The sequence below is a fragment of the Acomys minous genome, assembly GCF_964271855.1.
Source record: "Acomys minous genome assembly, chromosome: 2".
Classification (NCBI taxonomy): domain Eukaryota; kingdom Metazoa; phylum Chordata; class Mammalia; order Rodentia; family Muridae; genus Acomys; species Acomys minous.
In genome coordinates, this window is record NC_140484.1 from 112322939 (window position 1) to 112342646 (window position 19708).

General features: G+C 39.5%; 1 protein-coding gene across 2 annotated transcripts in view; it reads left to right on the plus strand.

Annotated features, from left to right (window-relative positions):
- The window catches only part of AGBL1 (AGBL carboxypeptidase 1), an 880118-nt gene that overhangs the window by 492194 nt on the left and 368216 nt on the right, over positions 1-19708 (plus strand). For both annotated transcript variants that reach the window (XM_084772153.1, XM_084772154.1), the window contains exon 21: positions 4318-4494. In XM_084772153.1, coding sequence (XP_084628279.1) covers positions 4318-4494 — 177 coding nt within the window. The remainder of the gene's footprint in view (positions 1-4317; positions 4495-19708) is intronic.

A 19708-nucleotide genomic window follows, 5' to 3' on the forward strand; every position in this document is an offset into this window, starting at 1 on the left:
AATTTAGAGACTAAGGATTTATCTATATTTATGGATAGAAAAACTTAATATTGTCAAGATTTCAGTTTTCCCTATATTTAAGTATATATTTGATGCATTTTCAATAAAAAGTATCCTCAAATTATTTTATAAACATCAAAATGAAAAAAGCAATGCCCCAGAGGAGCCAAGACACAGAAAGGAGTAATACACAGTTGGAATTCTGGCACTGCCTCACGCCGAGGCTTACCATGAAGTCATAGACTACAAAGTAGGACGGTAATGATGAAAGATTGGATGAGTATGTCATAGGGGAGTTACACTATCAAGAAACAGATCCACATAAATATTGCTACTCATCCTTAACAAAGGAATAAAGATGATATGGGAAAGACAGGTTTTTCAAAAATGGATCTAGAAAGGAATGGCGGTTTGATTGTAAAAGAAAAATAATCTAGATATGGATGGATATTTTTCACAGAATTAGGTCAAAATGGGTCAATGACTGTCCTAGTTTTTGTTCAATTGCTGTGAAGGGAAACCATAACCAAGGACACTCTCAGAAGAAACTATTTAATTGGGGGCTTGCTCACAGTTTCAGAGGATCAATCCAAGACCACCATAGTGGGAAGTGTGGCCGCAGGCAGGCGTGGTATTGAAACAGCAGCTGAAAGCTTTATATCTGGTCCCTAGACAGTAGGCAGAGAGAGTGAAAAAGGAGGAGGGGTAAGAGCGAAGGGAGAAGAGGGCACAGAGGGAGAGGTTAAGGTAAAGGAGAGAGAGAGAGGAGAGAGAGAGAGAGAGAGAGAGAGAGAGAGAGAGAGAGAGAGAGAGAGAGAGAGAGAGAGAGAGAGAGAGCTTGGTATGGGCTTTTGAAACCTCACAACCAGTGACACACTTTCTCCAACAGGCCACACCTACTCCAACAAGGCCACACCTCTTAGATCTTCTCAAACTTTTCCACTCCCTGGTGATGTGGTATTAAAATACAGGAGCCTATGGGCCATTTTCATTCAAACTACCACACACTCCAAAGTGTAAAACGAGAAACATAAACAGTTCTAGAAGATAACAGAAAGAGACTATACATGATGATGACTCTGTACTTAACAACCAGCCTTGGCATTGTGTTCTTCCCTGCCACCACAGCTTTTTAGATATCACATCACAGGTATGATCCTTAAGAGGAATAATAAATAACCTGGGATTTAGAAACCTTTTATTTTCCACTCTGAGAAAAAATATTGTTAAGATAATAAAAATAGAAGAGAAAAAAGAGTAGAAGAAATTGCTGCAAAATGCGTATGGTAAAGCATTATTATGGACTGTTATGCAGAAGAGAGTTTATATAAGGTATCAGAAGTTATGTAAAAGATAAGGCCTTGTAAACTAAAGGAAAGAAGGGGGAAAGTGCAGATTTAAAAGGTGGGGAAATGAAGATACTTACCAAAGATGATACACAAATGACAACAACAACAAAAATGAAGCAATGATCACTGTTATATAATCTTCAGGGAACTGAAGATTAAAAATGTGATATTCTTGATTCCTGTCAGAGTAGCCAAAATCTGGAATGCTGACACCAAATTTTGACAAGGACTTAGAGTCACAAAGATACTTTTTCCTTGTTGGTATAAATCCCAAATGCTATAACCCACTTTGGAACTGTTGGCTTCTTAGATATATTCTTACTATTGAGTTCAGTCCTGGCTGCTTTACCTAAAGAAAATCAAAGTTAGATGCCTACAGGAAAAAAAAACTTTACAGAGATATTTATGTTAGCTTTACTTATAATAACTAGATTTGGATAATCAGAAGATTAATAACGAGATATTATTGAGTAATAAGATGAAATAACCTGCTATGAATGGGAAAACATGAAGTTACCTTAGGTGGCTATTACTAAGTGTCAGAAACCACTCTGTCATGTAGCGTGGTTTCAACCACTATCATCCCAGATAAAATAGAACTTTGAAGACAGTAAAAGATCAATTGTTGCCAAAGGCTTAGGGGAAAAGGAAGGTGGTGGGTGGAGCAGCATTTGTTATGGCAGTGAAGCTCTATACAGATAGTATAATCCTGAATAACTCATTGAGCCTATGTTTTAAGCCTTTTCAATGTATGTTTTCAATAGTGAATCATAAAATCAACTCTGCCTGTTGATAATGATGCTTCAGTATAGGTTCATTGATCAAAACAAATGGACTTCTTCCATGGCAGATATTATGCAAGGGTGTGGAGGTCTATGGGAAGTCTCTACATCATCTTGGTTTTGCCATGAAACTAAGTGTATCCTAGAAAAACAAACAAGGTCATTTTAATAATACAAATATATAGAAATAAATAGCTTTACAATATCATGAGTTATTTAAATAAGAGTGAACTTTTTGTAATAAGGTAAAACAATAATAATTAAAATAATTTCAAAATATATCTTGAACAGATTTTTTGATTTCTTTCATCTTTCTCACATACTCTGGTGCCTCACCTTTGACCATGTCCCCTGGAGAGGGAGACCTGGTGGCACTCAGAGGAAGGACAGCAGGTTACCAAGAAGAGACTTGATAACCTATGGACATATACAGGGGGAGGTAATCCCCCTCAGGAACAGTCATAGGGGAGGGGAATAAGGGGGAAATGGGAGGGAGGGAAGAATGGGAGGATACAAAGGATGGGATAACCATTGAGATGTAACAAGAATAAATTAATAAAGGAGAAAAAAATATTCCCCATTACCTTATTTGTAGTAACAGTGTATCCATGCATATTTAATCAGTCTTCTACATGTCTGTATTAGTAGATTCTATTTATTTCAGCAAATAATAAAGTGTTGTCTGTGAGAATCATTTTTCAGTGTGCAAGTATTTTTCTTGTAAGACACACACCTGCCATCATGGAACTTACAAAATCAGGAGGAAATATAAACTAAACAACACATACATACACACTAATTAAAAATTTTAATTATTATTTTGATGAACACTTTGAAGAAACAAATGGAGTGAGTGAGAGCTCACCCAGAGAGACAGGCAAGTGTGGATTTAAAAGAATCATTTAGGGAACAATTGTAGAAACTCAAATAAGAATGGCACTCACATTTAATTTTTCTTTTCAAAATGATCTCTAAGCCTGAAGGTCATGTGGGAACTCAGAAATCACAGAAAATCAAAGAATTAATTATGGTTATATACTTATAATACATGTACTTTATATGAATAATTTTATAATTAAACTGTATTAAACATAAGGGCAAAAGCCACCAGAGAGATAAAGATTTGATAAATGCTCTAGAAATGGCCAAAACTGCATTTCTACCAGAAGAAATTATATTTTCTTCCTTAAAATTTGACTAAAAGTCTGAATTTTCAATATTTGTTATGTATTGTACATAATTTTACATCATATACTATTTTGTGAATATTCTGTTAGTACCAAAATGAAATATACTTTGAATACTGTTAAAGTCTGAAGCTGCCAGTGTTTAGAGTTTTTGCTGTTCCAAGGACAGTGTGTCCTATCAACTCTGAGTCAACATCCCCTTATGTGTGATGGGGGTAGATCTAGTGGCTAAGAGCCCCACCCAGTCAATTGTGGTGGCAACAGATTATACACGCCTTCTAAATGGAAATCAAAATGTCATAAATAAAACACTGTTAGTCAGAAAAGGTGGGATGTCTGAAATCTGAGAGGATGGAGTTTTAGGACTTCCATAATTGATCCAGCTTCAGATTTATGACATACAGTATATGATGACAGAGTTCATTTGGGCAATTCCATACTCAAACAAAGTGAGGATACTTTGAATGTGCTTGTGCTCAGAACCATTAGTGGTTTTTCTGGCTCTCAGATTAAGCCCACAGTCCTTTGTAGAGCTGGATGGGGTCACTAGAAATTATAGGTCTCTGTGCCATGTATAATTCTCAATTGGCACAACTCAACATTGTATGAATATGGGTGCAGAGCAACACACACACACACACACACACACACACACACACACACAGACACACACACACACACACACACACAGAGCCCAACTTAGTGTGTTGGGGTAGAACAGGTTAACTTTTAGATACCATTTTGACCATCTTATAGTTGTATGCTTTAATTTCTTTATTTCTATATTTAAATTCTTTATTTCTATATTTTCCAAGCCTCACAGTTTTCATCTGCAAAATGATCACATCCATGTATTAGAATTAGAGATTCAGGGCAACATAACCATGTATTTGATATATAATGATGTTCAATAAACATTGAGAAGCAATTTTTTTAAATGAGGAATATTCCTAATCACTCATACTTTACCATGATTTGATTTTTCCCTCTTAATTATAGATGCTTCCTAAAATCCTGGACAAGCTTGCACCAGCTTTCACCATGAACAGTTGCAGCTTTCTGGTGGAAAAATCACGAGCCTCCACTGCCCGAGTAGTGGTGTGGAGAGAGATGGGGGTCTCCAGAAGCTACACCATGGAGAGCAGCTATTGTGGCTGCAACCAGGGCCCCTACCAGGTATGTGAGGCTTCAAGGCCCTTCCTCTCTTCTCAGCAACAGAGCGTAGAAATGGAGAGCAAAAACAGACCTGTCTTTCTCCCTTGCAAGGGGTAGAAAGCTCCAAGCTGGGTCTTGCCTCACTCCTGTGCTGTAAAGACCTGACTCAATGATTATCTTTTCCTGCAGCAGCATCTCTGTTGATCCTGGAAATAAGCTGTGCATGCCTTCCAATGTAGTGCCTCAATCAGCCCTCCTCACTAGCGAGCAGTGGGGAGCCTCTCTCTGATGTGAGCTGCCAGTTCTAGCTGTTATATGCAGGGAAAGCTGTTATCCAAGCTGGTCCCATTTATATCACAGAGGTATAGGTCTATAGGCGTGATCAAAACATTTCTGCATTGTGTGATTTCTGTGCTAGTGTAAGCCAGCAGTTGCCCACTGTCACCAGAGGACAGCGAGGTGTGTGTATGTGATGTGTGTGTGTGTGTGTGTGTGTGTGTGTGTGTGTGTGTGTGTGTGTGTGTGTGTATGCACTATGAGTCCATCAGAATGAACAGGTTTTGGCCTCCTGTGCTAGTGTTGAGGGAAAGCACTCCTGTATAAATCATGTCCTTTCTACAGCTATATTAACTGCTTGAGCAGCTGGATAGCTGCTACAGCACGCTGCTCGGGCTGCTCTTCCCCCTCTCCCATAGAGAAGCATAAATAAGAGATGCAGTGACACTGCCAGGGTAATAGACTCTTTTAAATTTCTTAGGCAAGTTGACAGACTACTCCTTGGTGACTTCTATTCAACCCTAAACCTATCTGAACCCCACAAGCACTAGAGCTCTTTGGGTGTAGGCTTTGAGATGCCTGAAACAGCCGGGAAACATTTGGCATCTATCATGAATCTGTAGAAATCTGTTAACTATCACAGGGAGTTTATGTACTGGCAGGTGATGCCTCTGCCCGTCTCTTCGCTTGGTCAAAGAGATTTTTGACACAGGGCTATTGAACCATTCATGTCTCACTAATTCTGTCTGTTAATTAACCTACGCAGTTGCTTCAAAGAATTACTTTGTTACTGGATTAATGTTATTAGACTAAATTAATCCAATTTGTTCATGTTAATATATATGCAAAGTAAAAGGACTTGGGATCTTTTCATAGGCAGCAAAAGACCTCACTCTTGTACTTAACAAAATATAGGAAGCTCATCACCTCACATGCCTATATGCTTGCCAGATCAAACGAAGTTATTAATGAGGGTCCTTCTTATGACACATGAGTTCTGCAAATGCATGTATGATTGAAGATTATTTTATCAGGAATCTCTTCGCTCTGCTGGCAATAAAAAACCTATGAGACCAAAAAAAAAAAAGCCTAGAATATTGTGGCCCTTTAAATATAGAATTTTATCTCTTTGTTATATTCTTTCTGTATGGAAAGGGACCAGTTATTCAAAGACATCCCATGCAATGTTGTGCAGATTTATTTGATCGTTGACTTTCATTGACTTAGTCTCTTCCAGAACTAATTCATCCTAACATCATCTAGCCACATAAACATGAATGCCACTCACAATGAATCAGCTGGACACCCAAAGGCCTTTCTGGCTGTTTGAAAACAGAATGGTTCACAGGTCAGGTCCTTTCTAGATCTCCATTTTCCATGTAACATATGTAATGGCAGTTAGAAGCGACAAAGGAAAAAGGATACTCAGCCAATGACAAGACTTTCAGGCGCTGACCCAATATATATCCTGTGAAATTTTCCACGCTGCCTTTGTATGTGGTCTCTTAAAGAAGCATGGGCAGAGAACTGCAGGCAGAAAGCCCTCACTGGTCCAGACGTGGTTTTGCTTTACAGTCCCATGCTCTATATGAAACACCTCTATGAATGGATTGGTTTTCTCCTTCCCTTTGTTTTTCTGTCCTTACAAATGCTACAGAGTCACTGAGTAGAATTAGAGCTGGTGAGCAAGGCTGGGTGAATAATTTTACATATGGGAGTCCCTACCTCATGGGAAAGAAGCCAGCCCAGAGTTGGGTGTTCGGGTGATTTTTGTTTGCAGCATATCATAAAGTCTATGAGCTTTAAAGCAGTATAGAAATTTCCACCCTGAACATATTGCATATGATTTTTTTTTTTACATTGGGAAGCTGAGTCCCAGCTGGGTCTTGAGGTTATTATTCTAAGGTCATCTTTCTATTTTTTTTCTTGTTTAGCATTATCATTTATCCAAAAGATTGAGAGTAGTTAAATACACCCACGAGGGGCATTCCTTTCTTCCTTCATAAGAATATAAATATTTTTGCAGTTTCTCTGGTAAACGTGGCTTTAAAGCAGTTCCAATCATTTCTCCCCTAGCACACTAAGGGCCTGATTTGTTAGTAGAGAAGTGAAATAGCATTTCTTACAGTGACATTTTTGCTGGAGCTACATTAAAGAACATTAGCCATTACATTCAGATAATTATTATTTATGGGATATTTTTCTTCTCTTTTCTAGTCTTACAGTTGGATAGTTTTAAGGAAATCTCCTGCCTGTACTTCTTTGGGATACAGTCACTGCTCTAGTTGTATAGTTATATCCATAATTTATGTTTAACCTGGAAGTCCCACCCACTGAAAGGACTACATTCCCTCTTAGGGACTGGCCTACAGCTTTTAAGGCTTCTGAGGGGGAAAGGCAAAAGGGGATGAAACAACCACTGGGGGTTCAAGCGTTTTAGAGGTATCTAGTTGATATGAACATCTGTGTGCTTTTTATTGAATATTTGTAACCCAGGGTCACATACATCATGTGATTGTACATACAAAGGTATGTGTTTAGGATCCATGGGTTGCTGATGTCTATGGAGGTTGATGTGAGCACTCTCACTAAAAAGCAGGCTGCTGACAGGCTTCTTAGCAACATCATGGCCTCATGGAAGAGAACATGATCTTACCCAGAGGAGGTCTTATGCTTCAGTAGAAGGCGGGCGACTGAGTTGCAGTTGAGGAGTGACTAGCTGGTATTTAATCCCCTTCTCGTGAGTTAGCTGCTTCATGTTGTGGGCCATCCATGGGTATGCTCCAACCTTTCCAGCATCAACTGAGGTAGCTCCTCCAATCCTGAGTTATCCAAATCATGCTCATGCCCATAATCCATCTGTTTTATAGGTTTTGCTCGAGAACTATAAACAAAGCCTACTCAACTATATATGCACCAACGATAATTCCACTCAACATAAGTGTGGTGAAACAAATGCCTTGTTACTTGTTTATTTGCAATAGCATGTGTGAGATGTTACTTAGGGGGAGAATGTGTGCTCCTAAACACTTGGACTGCTGAAAATTTCTACCCCCACATGGGTAACAACCTAATAGCAGCTGCGCAGATGGAATCCCCTTTTAATAGAAATCTCACCAACCATGTACCCTGCCACCTCCTGAGACCACATTCAACTCAGGCAGAATTGCATGCAAAAGGAATGAATAGACCTTCGTCACAGGAGAGGGCCCAAAGACCTTCCTCCCACTTTTACCAAGGACTGCTACTGGGTCTGATCTTGGGAGGGTCTTGTGTGGTTCATCACACCTGCAGAGGACAGCAATCCACAACACTGTCTAAGTGAGTTTTCTTTCTCCGTAAAATCCAACTGTTTACCATTATGCTAAGAACTTTGACAGTCTCATGAATATTTTTAAATACTCAATGTTTAGTTTAGTATTGAGTCAGTATTAAACTGTATGATGAGTGAATAAATAAACGAATGAGGTGAGCCAAGATTTCTAAATAGTGGTGAAATGATTATCCTATATGTCCAAGTAACTAATGAAAGCAAACTCACTGTGGTCCAAATGTGATCAGAAGCCATTGTAAAAATGAAGATTTTTTTTTTGAGAACTGCTGCAGGATGTGCGAATGGAAAATGTGTGGGTGGGAGAGGAAAAGTCAGAGAACCCAGAGCTGAGACCTCTCAGACCTGTCACTATGTACATGATTTGAGAGCACCTAATGGATTCTTTCCCAGAAAAAGGCAATCAGGCCCAGGTGTGGAACCTCTCATGGCCACATTCTCATAACAGATGATGAAGGGGCAGACAGACTTCCATTTGTTTGCAAGGTAGATGCTACAGTCCGTACTCTAAGTCCCATTTTAGGCTCTGCCACTAATTTCCTCTACATGCTTACAGCTGTGTCTATGGCTATGCACTGCCCAATATGAGGGAAGCTGCCAGCTGCTTTCCATCAAACCCTGGCTCTTTTAGGGTAGAGCATTCAGTGGCAGGGGTAGGTTAGGGACAAGGGCCGAGCCTTGTTGCCTTCTGGTAGGACAACTACAAAAAGCCTGTTCAGTGCTGATTTTCTCTGTTGAATCATCTGGGGCCTCTGTTGCATTTTCAGTGAGTGCTAACTTCCCTCCTGCCCAATTCTGCTTTTTTATTCTTTACCAGTGTTACAGGGAGCACTCTCTCTTTTTTTTTTTTTTTAATTTTTCTATGGCAGTCTCTGAGACTCCAGAAATCATTCCTGGAACAACTTTCAACAGTGTTTAAAAAGACTTAAAACAGGAAACATAAATGTTAGAATCAAACATTGAAATATTGAATATATTTGACAGGGGTGAATTTCACAAGGAAATTAAATTATCTACACATAACACCCAAAACTCCCATGATCCTTCATTCTTACTCCACTGATTTTGGTTGTTTGGGATCTGAAGCCCTGTTTGTGGCCAAATAATTCACCTGAGTGGTGGATTTTTTTTTATAGTGTTGTGTAATGGAGGCTAGGCAGTCAGGGTCTCTGATATTCATCTTTCCAGCATCGGGGATGTAGAGGAAGGAAGACCAGAGTTTGGTGGCTATTTTGGGCTACATAGTGAGCACAAGACCTGTATGGGTTATCCCTTATCCCTAGTGCTGTACAGAGTGTGTTAATGTTACTACTGCTCAAGCACTGTATTATTTGAAGCATTGGTCATCAAGGCACAACCTCAATTGTATATACTTGTAGTCCTTATTAGATAAGAAGAGATGGAGAGACAAAAATAAAATGGAGAATAAGCCATGTGAACATAACAGATTTCTGGCAATACCAGAAGTCAAGAAAAAAACATGGGATAGCATCTCTGATGAAGCTCCCAGAAAGAAGGCAGTCCTGCTGATACCTGGATTTCAAACTTCTGGCCTAAAGAACCATAAGAGTACTGTCTACCAAGTCTACAGTCATTTGTTATGGTAGCCACATACACAATTGCATTAAGATGATGCTCAGCCTCCATTTCTTTTTAAGTGCTGGGGATTGAACACAGGCTCTTGCATAAGTGTTCTTCACTGAGCTGCATCCCTAGCCCTTGAATTTTTGGGATGAGGGGCAACCCACACAGGCCTTGTGCTCACCATGTAGCCCAGAATGGCCACCAAACTGTGATCCTCCTTCCTCCATATCTGTGATGCTGAAAAGCTAGTAATTTAGTACATGCTATGGTTTTTACTCAATGGGTATTGCTGTATAAGAAAGCACTATAGTCACTGTTATTGTCATTGTTGTTCATATTTTGTAAATGAATACAAAGGAGAATTTTAATAACTTGAAGAAGTAAAAGCTAGCTAGGTTGTACTCCTATGATGCATTGCAGTCAGTTAAAGGGGTCATTGGCTTTAGGAGTAAGGGATCTGTTTTCTGTACTTGGTTGTCATTAAGTATATATGTAACAACAAGTAAAGCATATTTCTTATTTTAAAGAAGGTTGTAATTAACACTGAGAGAGGGACAGAGTTTCTGAGAAACTGTGCTTTGCAAAGGCTACTTCTGTATCCAAGGGATCCCTAATGTTGAGGATAACCCAGCATCAACGTAAAACCCTTAAAGAAGTTCTGACTCCTTCTATGAATCGTTCTCCAACCTAGGCAGCTCTCTCCTTTCCTCCCCTGCACCCTCTAACCTTTATGGGAAGGAGAAATGGGACCAAATGAATATCCACTTTCTACCAGCACCAAAATGGGCATAGAATGTCTTAAATAAAGCAGCCAACCTAATATCCTGTGATAAAGTGTTATATAGTTTGCTATGCTCATTTCTCTTCCTCATCACTTTCCTCCTGACTCACCAGAGACCTGTTGCACTCAGATAATCCTTAATATGTGCAAACTTGCTTGAAAGGAATGCTCCTGAAAAGTGTCTGAAGATGTAGAACTGACTTTCTCCAGGGCATGCGTGCATGCACAGGAAGAAAGAAATGTTTGTAGAACATTGGTGCATGCTAATGGATCCAATTACAAATTCACAAAGTAATATCATTTTGCTCTTCACTTGGGATTCCTCATCAGACAAGTGTTCCATAGATAGAATAGTAGTGTAGAGGACAAAACAAACAAACAAACAAACAAACAAACAAACAAACCGACAAACCTATTCTAAACCATGACTACAATTTGGAAGTATATTAGATTTCTATTCTCAAGTCACTTGTACTATATCCTTCTTCTATACAATGAGTATATATGTCTAGGCTTTTGATTGACAGTGGAGGTGGATTTTACTCTCACTAAAGTAAACAGACCAAAGCTAAGGACTTCCTCAAACCTTATTGTGTGTTAAAACCTCCTAGGGACTTAAATGGTGAAACTTCGGAACCATGAGATTGTGAGCCCAGAACTTTCTTGAGCTATTCAAGAACTTATTATCTCTTTTCTTCCTCCTATATTTATTGGGCCTTGACTTTTGTCTTGTTGATTTTGACAAGGTCTTGCTGTTGTAGTCCACAATGCTCTGGAACTCACTGTGTAGTCTAGATTGGCCTGAAACTAACTCATAGCAATTCTCTATCTTAGTCTTTCAAGTAATGGGATGCCAGGTATTAGCCATTGTATCTCACCTTGATCATTCAGAACCAGGATCTGCTCATGGAGAGACTGAGGCAGGATTCTGAGGTTGAGAATAGCAGGCAAGACTGTTTCCAAACTGTTTTTCCCACTCCAAGTCCTTTTGAGGGCTGTGGAGAAATTCCCACAGCTTAAGCCACAGACTCTCAAATCCTTCTATTCTCACTTGGTTTTATTTTTCTTTTGAGTTGTATTCTGTACATTTAGATAATTAGCTTAGTTCTTTTATAAGACTTATATTTAAAAACATCCAATATCCCAGAGAAATGATGGATGATCTTCCTTGTTTCTCCTGGCTTCTGGACCAAGAGCAGATAGGGAGACTTTAAAAATCTTTTACTATGTGATCTCACAAGAGCCTAGGGGAAAATGCAGTTATGTAAGAGATGGGACTAGGAAGTCTGCACATTTCCTGGGAGAAGACTGAACAGTTTTAAAGTTATTCTTGAGAGAGTATGTGATCACCTGCAAGAGATTGCAAGACTCCAGGGTCTCTAGAGGGCTCTTCGTTGCTCAGCTCTCTAAGTGCTTTGCTTGACTATCGAAAGAAAAACTACAGGAGTCTGTAAATCACTGGGTATTTCTGCCTCTGTATCAATTAGCAGAGGGACAATGATGCATCTCATTAAGTGTGTATTGGATTAACTTCAGCCTAAATCTTCTGTGATTACACAGGATGCTAATCTCCCAGAGCTCCTGTTCACAGGTGGTGCTTTAGCTCCCAGGACATCTACAGTACCTAACATTCCTTAGGAAAGCAAGTCCCCAGGTCCCACATGCTGAGCAGACTCTGTATTTGAAGGAGCTCCCTGGGCGACTCAAAGTATGTTGGCAAGGGCCCGAATGAATCAGAGGAAGTTGGGAGCACTAAACTTCTTCGTTGGGGCAAGGCAATTGTTATATTTATTTTTGAGCTAGCACACAGTGTCGTATGTGAATATGATTTACAAGCTGAAAGTAATCCCCAGTATGAAACATTTGGTTGCTCTAAGCTAACATTTTAATGTTATATGGGCTTTTCTGTTTTCACCCATGTTCTGTAACAGCCTTCCAATCCCCAGGGCTTAGAACAGAGTTCAGCTTTCCAAGTGCTTGTTTTTGCCATTGGCATGTCACTTTAGTCCTTTACAGATACGAAGATGAAATCCAGATGCTAATCCATCATTTTGGGAGATGACTATTTGGACCATTTATGTCAGTACTCTTTATTTCCTTATTAACTATGATTCTACGTTTGTGGCTCCCTCATTTAGCACATCATTTTATCATTTATTTATGGGGCTGGTGATCAAACCCAGGGCCTTGCACATGATGTACAAATGCTCTCACCACTGAACAACAGCCCCAACCTCTTTGACCTCTTGCTATATGATCTCAAAGCACTTTGTGAGCAGTTTATTAGGTCACTGCAGGCTTGACATATAGTGAAATATTGCCTTGATTCTGAACCCCTTAGCTCTATACTGCCTGTCAGCCCTACGATAGAATAGTAAAAGGAATTAAATAAAAATCAAGAGGCAGCGATGCTAATAAGGTTGCCAGCAAGGGTCTTTCCTGGGATTACTAACACCCTGGCAGCCTTGAATTTTAAATGCCTGTTGTAGAAAATGATTCCTTGTATCAAAAATAAGGAGGGAATCTGACACTTGGAATTATCCAATAAGCTTTAAATGACCTCTGGTTCTTTAAAAATAATTTGGCTTCAAACGACCAAGAAGAAGAAAGGGTGATTTATCTCTGTAAATCTTATTCTCCCTGTGTTGTCAATGTAAATGCAATAAGCCAGATACCCTTATGGATCCGACATCTAAAACCAAAGAAAGCAGACTTAAGCCAGGGTTTTATTTCACTTGTAGCACTGGGACACAGGATTTGTCCCGCCTGGGATGCTTGACGTCTGTCCCTGGTGTGTGGCTGACTCCTTGGAGTATCATCTACATACTAATGGGCCCAGAAAGTTAGGTTAGGAAGAAATGCTTTCTATCCACAGAGTAAAGGATAACATAGAGATAACCCTGGCCACAGTGGCTGCTGTACTGTGTGGAGAAGGAGAAGGCTTGAGAACGGTGGCCAATTCCTTGTCATTTTCTGCTGAGTCTTCATTCCTGAAGAGTAACTTAGAGAAATGTTTTTCTTTTCTTTTCTTTTCTTTTCTCTTCTTTTCTTTTCTTTTCTCTTCCAAATAAGCAGCAATTCTCTTTATAATATCTGTGCTCCTAGATTGTAAGTAAGTGTGAGAATATTTTAGAATACTTTGAACTCTGATATTAGAAGACAGGCATTAGATGTTTTTATATAAAATTGTCGTTGCCTCATCAGTCCACATATACTTAGCATCTACTTTATTTAAAGCCGGCTGATGACTGTGGAAATATATAGAACACTAAGATCACTTCACTAAGGACAGCTATGTGATCACTGCATCTTCATTCTTCATTTGTTCTTTCATACATCATTGAAGGGGTATTTTTTAAAGCCCACACTATGTTAAGTGCCAAGAATATGACAGAGAGTAGAACTGGCAGCTTCCCATTCCCTGGGAGCTTGTCTCCCAGCCAGAGAGGCAAACAATTAAATAAGCACCAGGGAGGAGTAGGGAATGACCTGGGTGCTATGAGAGAGTAGAAGGAGATGATAACTTAGGACTTCAATAAATCTTGTTTTTGTTGAATATGAATTATCCACGAGGATTTTTTATGGGGTGTGTATAAAACTGGAAAAGACAACATCTGGGAAAACAGGAGATGATCATTTACAAGTAGGACAGGGTGAGGAAGTTCTTGATTTCTCTTTCATCCTCATTTCCTTTCATCCTCTGTCTCATTTCACATTTCTAAATCTTACCACAGGATTCTGTACTGAGATTTGGCATCCTGTTGTGACTGAGTGCACTGGAGTCCTCAGAATCCTCATCCCTGTGGAAGGCTCCAAGGAGCCCTCCTCCCTCTGGAGCACTCAGAGGGCATTGCTAGGTAGTTCATTGTTAACTCTGCCTCCCCAAGGGCAAAGAGAACCAGAAAGATTAAAACAATTGGAGAGTCTTACTTAAACCAATGAAGGGAAACAAAATTAAGTATTTTCTTCCAAATGACATCATGGCTCACTTTTAATTTTCCTGAAAACACCTTCCCTCAAACTTGTTTCAAATGACTCAGAAATGTGCTACAGGACAAACAGGAGGGGGAAGTGACAATGGGGAAAAAAAGGAGGGAGCCAGGGCAGGGAATCTGGAAAGTGATGCAAAAAGAGCATGTTGTACTGATTAAAACCACCAAAGGGCTTTGTTCATCTACATGGATGTTTCTGGATAGCACATGTACTGGAGGATGTGAAGAACTGACCTGTGTGACCTACTTGCCGTCACTATCTCATCAGTCAAGGAGTGTCCCCGGAGAGTTAAAATGGTGTTTTCAGTTGTGTCCGAATCTGGCTTCTGTACTGCCTCCTTGTCCAAGGCTAGAATGCTTTGACTGGTGAGAAATTAAGGATGCTAAGGCTGATTGGCCTGGCTAGATCATAGTAGCAAACAGGAGGATTTTCCCAGGCATGTGACTAGAGGACCGGGTGAGAAACTGCTCGTTCCCAACCAGAGTTGCTGATACTGGGCAGAATTTACCTCCAAGGACTCCAGAGCTGATGACCTTGGGAGAGTCTGAAAAGGTCCCCCAAACTATGCACTTTATAATTCCCAAGAAGTTAAATGTATGACTATTTCATTTATTAGGTATAGCACACATTTGCAACACCTAACAAAACATATGCATGGTTTTGACCCTGTGCTTCCACCTGCCAAGATTTAATTTTAGTAATGTAATAAGATGTGCGTATACCCATGTCACTGCTTATTAATGGTGGAACATGAATGTAAACACACTTCTCATCAGCAGATGGTCAGGGAAATAAAAAGGTATCAGCTTGAATAATGGGTGACACATAGAAAAAAAGGAAACTAATATTCGCTGGGCTTCTTTTTTTTATTAATTTATTCATATTACATCTCAGTTGTTAGCCTATCCCTTGTATCCTTCCATTCTTCCCTTCCTCCCACTTCCCCCCCTACTCCCCTCCCTTATGTCTGTGTCTGAGGGGAACCTCCTCCCCCTGTATATGCTCATAGGGTATCAAGTCTCTCCTTGGTGACCTATTGTCCTTCTTCTGAGTGCCACCAGGCATCTCCATCCAAGGGACATGTTCAAATATGGGGCACCAGAGTTTGTGTGAAAGTCAGATCTCCTTCTCCACTCAACAGTGGAGTATGTCTTGTCCATCGGCTAGTCTGGGTAGGGGTTCGAGGTTTACTGCCTATATTTTCCTTGGCTGTTGCCATAGTTTGCGGAGGACCCCAGGGCCCTGACTCGCCTGTAGTTTTCCAGGACCCACTGGATCCTTCTATTTCCTCATTCTCCCAGGCTTCTCACACCTAAAGTCTCAATAGGATGTCCTCCCCTCTTACCCACTTTCCTGGGTCGCTGGGCTTCTTATACTTGTGTACATTAGGTCTGTGCTTTGTTGGCTGCATGTTAGATGGGTTGTTTATTCCTTTTTAATTTTTATACCTCCATCAGTATAAGTGTGCCTAAATCCCTCAGGTTATATCTGATATGAAATATAACCAATAGGCACCTCCACCTTTATCACAGGCTAACTGTCATCTCACGTACACCTTGTTACACGCAGCCTACCGAGTGATGATCATTAAGACAGGGAAAGTTCTACTGGCCTGTCTATCTTCTGACAGCTGGCCAGTGGTTATCCACCTCAGCTTAGGCGGGTGACATTTTCACATGTTACAAATCCAGCAGAAGCAGTTGTCCTGTCTCATGGCAAGACTGTGTTAAAAAAAAATCCCCAGTGAAATGGAATCCTGGGAAAAATCTCAAAAGAGAAATTTAATATGTATAAACAGAAAGCCTTGTCTTTGGTTAAAACAAAAAGGAATCATTCATCCATCAGAAAAATTTATTAAAAGTATTTAAGTTTTTCTCTTATTTTTAATGTAATATAATTTAAATGTGAACTATAATTGTTAAAATATAAATGTCATATTAGATTACACTAAAATGATCATAATGCCCAAAATGAGAAGGATGATATTTCTCCTTTTTTCCAACCCTATCTAATTATGTTTCAGTTAATAATATAACTCAATTTTTAGACACTTGTGGAAGAATTGTAGCAGAAATAAGCAACGGCTAGAGAAAAGGAGCTTTATAAGCTATCTTAGTGCTATAATTTAAGGAAATGAGTAATGGGATCAACGTATCTTTTGACAACTGTGCAGTAGATGGATGAGTGAAAGGTCTGAGACCAGCGAGAGAGCAACACCAGTAGCCCAGCGCCAGCAGAGAGCAGATAACACGAGACATGAGACCCAAAGCAGAGAGATATTCAGGAGGCATAATCAATGAGATATGAACACAAAATGATTGGGGTAGTGAGGAGTGAAGTCATGGGAATTCTAAAGTGCCTCTTGTGTTCTGGGCCTGGTTGAATATTGTAAATATAAGAAGGCATGACTGTGTGTGTGTGTGTGTGTGCGTGTGTACTAAAATATGTATCAGGAAGTGTGGCATCGGTCAGAAACCTAACACCTGTTATGTTCATAAAGAAGCTAAAGAAACAAACTTTGGCTTACAAAGTTCACAGACAAGTCCTTCTATCATCTGGAGTCTGTCACCAGAACATTAATGGAAGAGCCTGGAAAACTGGGGACTTAATATAGAGGAACTTTGTAACATACTTTTATCACTGCTTCAAAGTCAACTGAATTTACTTTTGTTGCAACCTAATTTAAATCTAATACTTGTTTTTTCTATGCAATGAAAAATTCTTATATATTTTCTTGTCACCACTAACTTTCTATAAGTGTAAATCTATAATTTTGTTATTATTTTGTCTAAGAAAAAGCACTATAGGTCAAACTTAATTGTATGTGTGTCTCTAGGTAAACATATTTCTAGTATAGCTATATTGTAGAAATACCAAGAAAAAAAAAAAGAAAATGGTTCATACATATAATATGTGTATCTATTTCTGTCATTTTGATGTTTCTTTTTTTCTTTTTTTCTTTTTTTAGAGCCCTTCTACTTTTTCTTTTTTAAAAAAGATTTATTTATTTTATAAATGAGTGTTCTATCTGCATATACACCTGTACTCCAGAAGAGGGCATCAGACCACATTGTAGATGGTTGTGAGCTACCATGTGGTTGCTGGGAATCGATCTTGGAACTTCTGAAAGAGCAGATAGTGCTCTTAGCTGCTAACCCATCTCTTCAGCCCCTCATTTTGGTGTTTCTTTTAATGCTTGGTTTACCTGCACATCTCTATTAGACTGCTGATCAATGTGCACATATATTTGTGAATAATTAACTTCTATTGAAAATAGATTCTTCTCTTATACACTATATCCCAAGCATAGTTTCCCCTCTCTCCATTCCTCCCATCTTCCTGCTCCCAACTGCTTTATTCACTCTGCCTTCATCTCTATTCAGAGAAGAGCAAGCCTCCCTCCAACAGAAAACAATCAAACACTCAGAACAACAACAAAAAAAAGCCCTTATACCAAAGCTGAACAAGGCAACCCAACAGGAGGAAAAGAGACCTAAAAGCAGAGAAAAAACAAAAAACAAAGATATACCTGCTCCCAGTATTAAGAGTCCCACAAAAACACCAAGGTATCTACTACAACATATATGCAGAGGATATGGTACAGATCCATGCAGGTTCCGTGCCTGATACTTCACTCTCTGTGAGCCTATATGCATTCTGCTGAGTTGATTCATTGGGCCTTGTTCTCCTAGTGTCCTCCATCTGCTTGGACTTCTACAGTCTTTCTGCCTTCTCCCCCTAAGGATTCCCTGAGATTTCCAATTTAGACTCTTTCTCTCAGCATAATGTCTGGCTGTGGGTCTCTGCATCAGCTCCCACCTGCTACTAGGGGAAGGCTTTGTGATAACACCTGGACAAGACATCCATCTATGAGTATAGCAAAATCTCATTGGGCATCTTTTCACTGTTTTATTTTTTCTATTTGCCAGTCATGTCTGGTTCTACCCTAGGTCTCTGGACTATCCGGTCACTACTTCTTGGCCATCTGGACAGTGTCAGGCATGGGCTCCCTCTCATGGGGTGGGTCTCTAGTGAGGTGAGACATTACTTGGCTATGCCTACAAGTTCTGTGCCATCATTGCCCCAGATCACCTTGTAGGCAGCACAGATTGCAGGTTGAAGGTTGTGTGGTTGGGCTGGTGTCCACTTTCTTTTCCAGTATCCTGCAGAGTAGCTTCCTGTACCAAGGAAACCAGAACATAAAGGTGAAGGCTCCATGCAGGCTCAAGCTTAACCTCTCTACATTCAATGAGTTGTTCTCAGCAATGGGGCTCCGCTCTCAGTTTGTGGAGGGCAACTTTCTTTCTTATCATCAACTTGGGTTCTTTAAGGTTCTCCACAGGACCAGCTTGGCCAACAACTCAAATAAGTGCAACCCAATCCCACTGCTAGAAGTCTTGCCTGGCTACAAGAGATGGCCAGTTCAGACTCTGTATCCTCCATTTCTAGGTTTCCTCACCTAGATCATCTTCATACACCCCATGAAGTTAAGCTTTCCTCACCATCTCCAATTGCCTCCCCCATTTTCATCCATCTTACCCTATACTCTTTTTGCACCTCACCCATTCTTCTTGCTTCCCACCTTGCCCATCCCTCATTTAACCTCCATTTTAACTGATATTTGATAAATCTGATGGTATTGTTCAGTGGTAGGACATGTGCCTAAGATGTAGAAGAAGCTAGGTTCAATTCCCAGGATTAAAAAGGAAGAAAGGAAAAAACCCCACATGTTTTTGAATATTTCATGAATCAAATGATTACATTTTGTTTCAATATTGAATTGATTGTTAAATGTTAAATATTATATATTAAATAGTTGTCATTTATTTTGTATACAAAATTTTGCTAGATCATATAGCTTTAGAAAGAAGATCTTTGTGTAGACATTTCCCCTCACTCATCATTAATTTTATCACTTGAGTAACATTACAAAAGAACAATTATTAGGTTAAAATACTGGGGGAAACTGTAGAACTTGATTTTAGGTAATGCCACTCATCCAGTAGGATCTGGCTTGGTTTTCATTCTGGCTCATGATCAATGTGAGAAATTGGCTTTCCATATGGGCATTTTAGTTTTCCTATAGATAGAAGCACATTTAATCTGTGTGAACAGGTAGGTAAATAGAAATGGAATGGCTATTTTAAATACATTTTTTCAAGTTCTCTCATCTCTTGGTTTGAATGGCTCTTTCTTCTCCAACTCTACCAAAATTATCTAAAGGCAAGATAAATAATCACATTTGCACTTTTAAGGTTTGCATTCCAAAT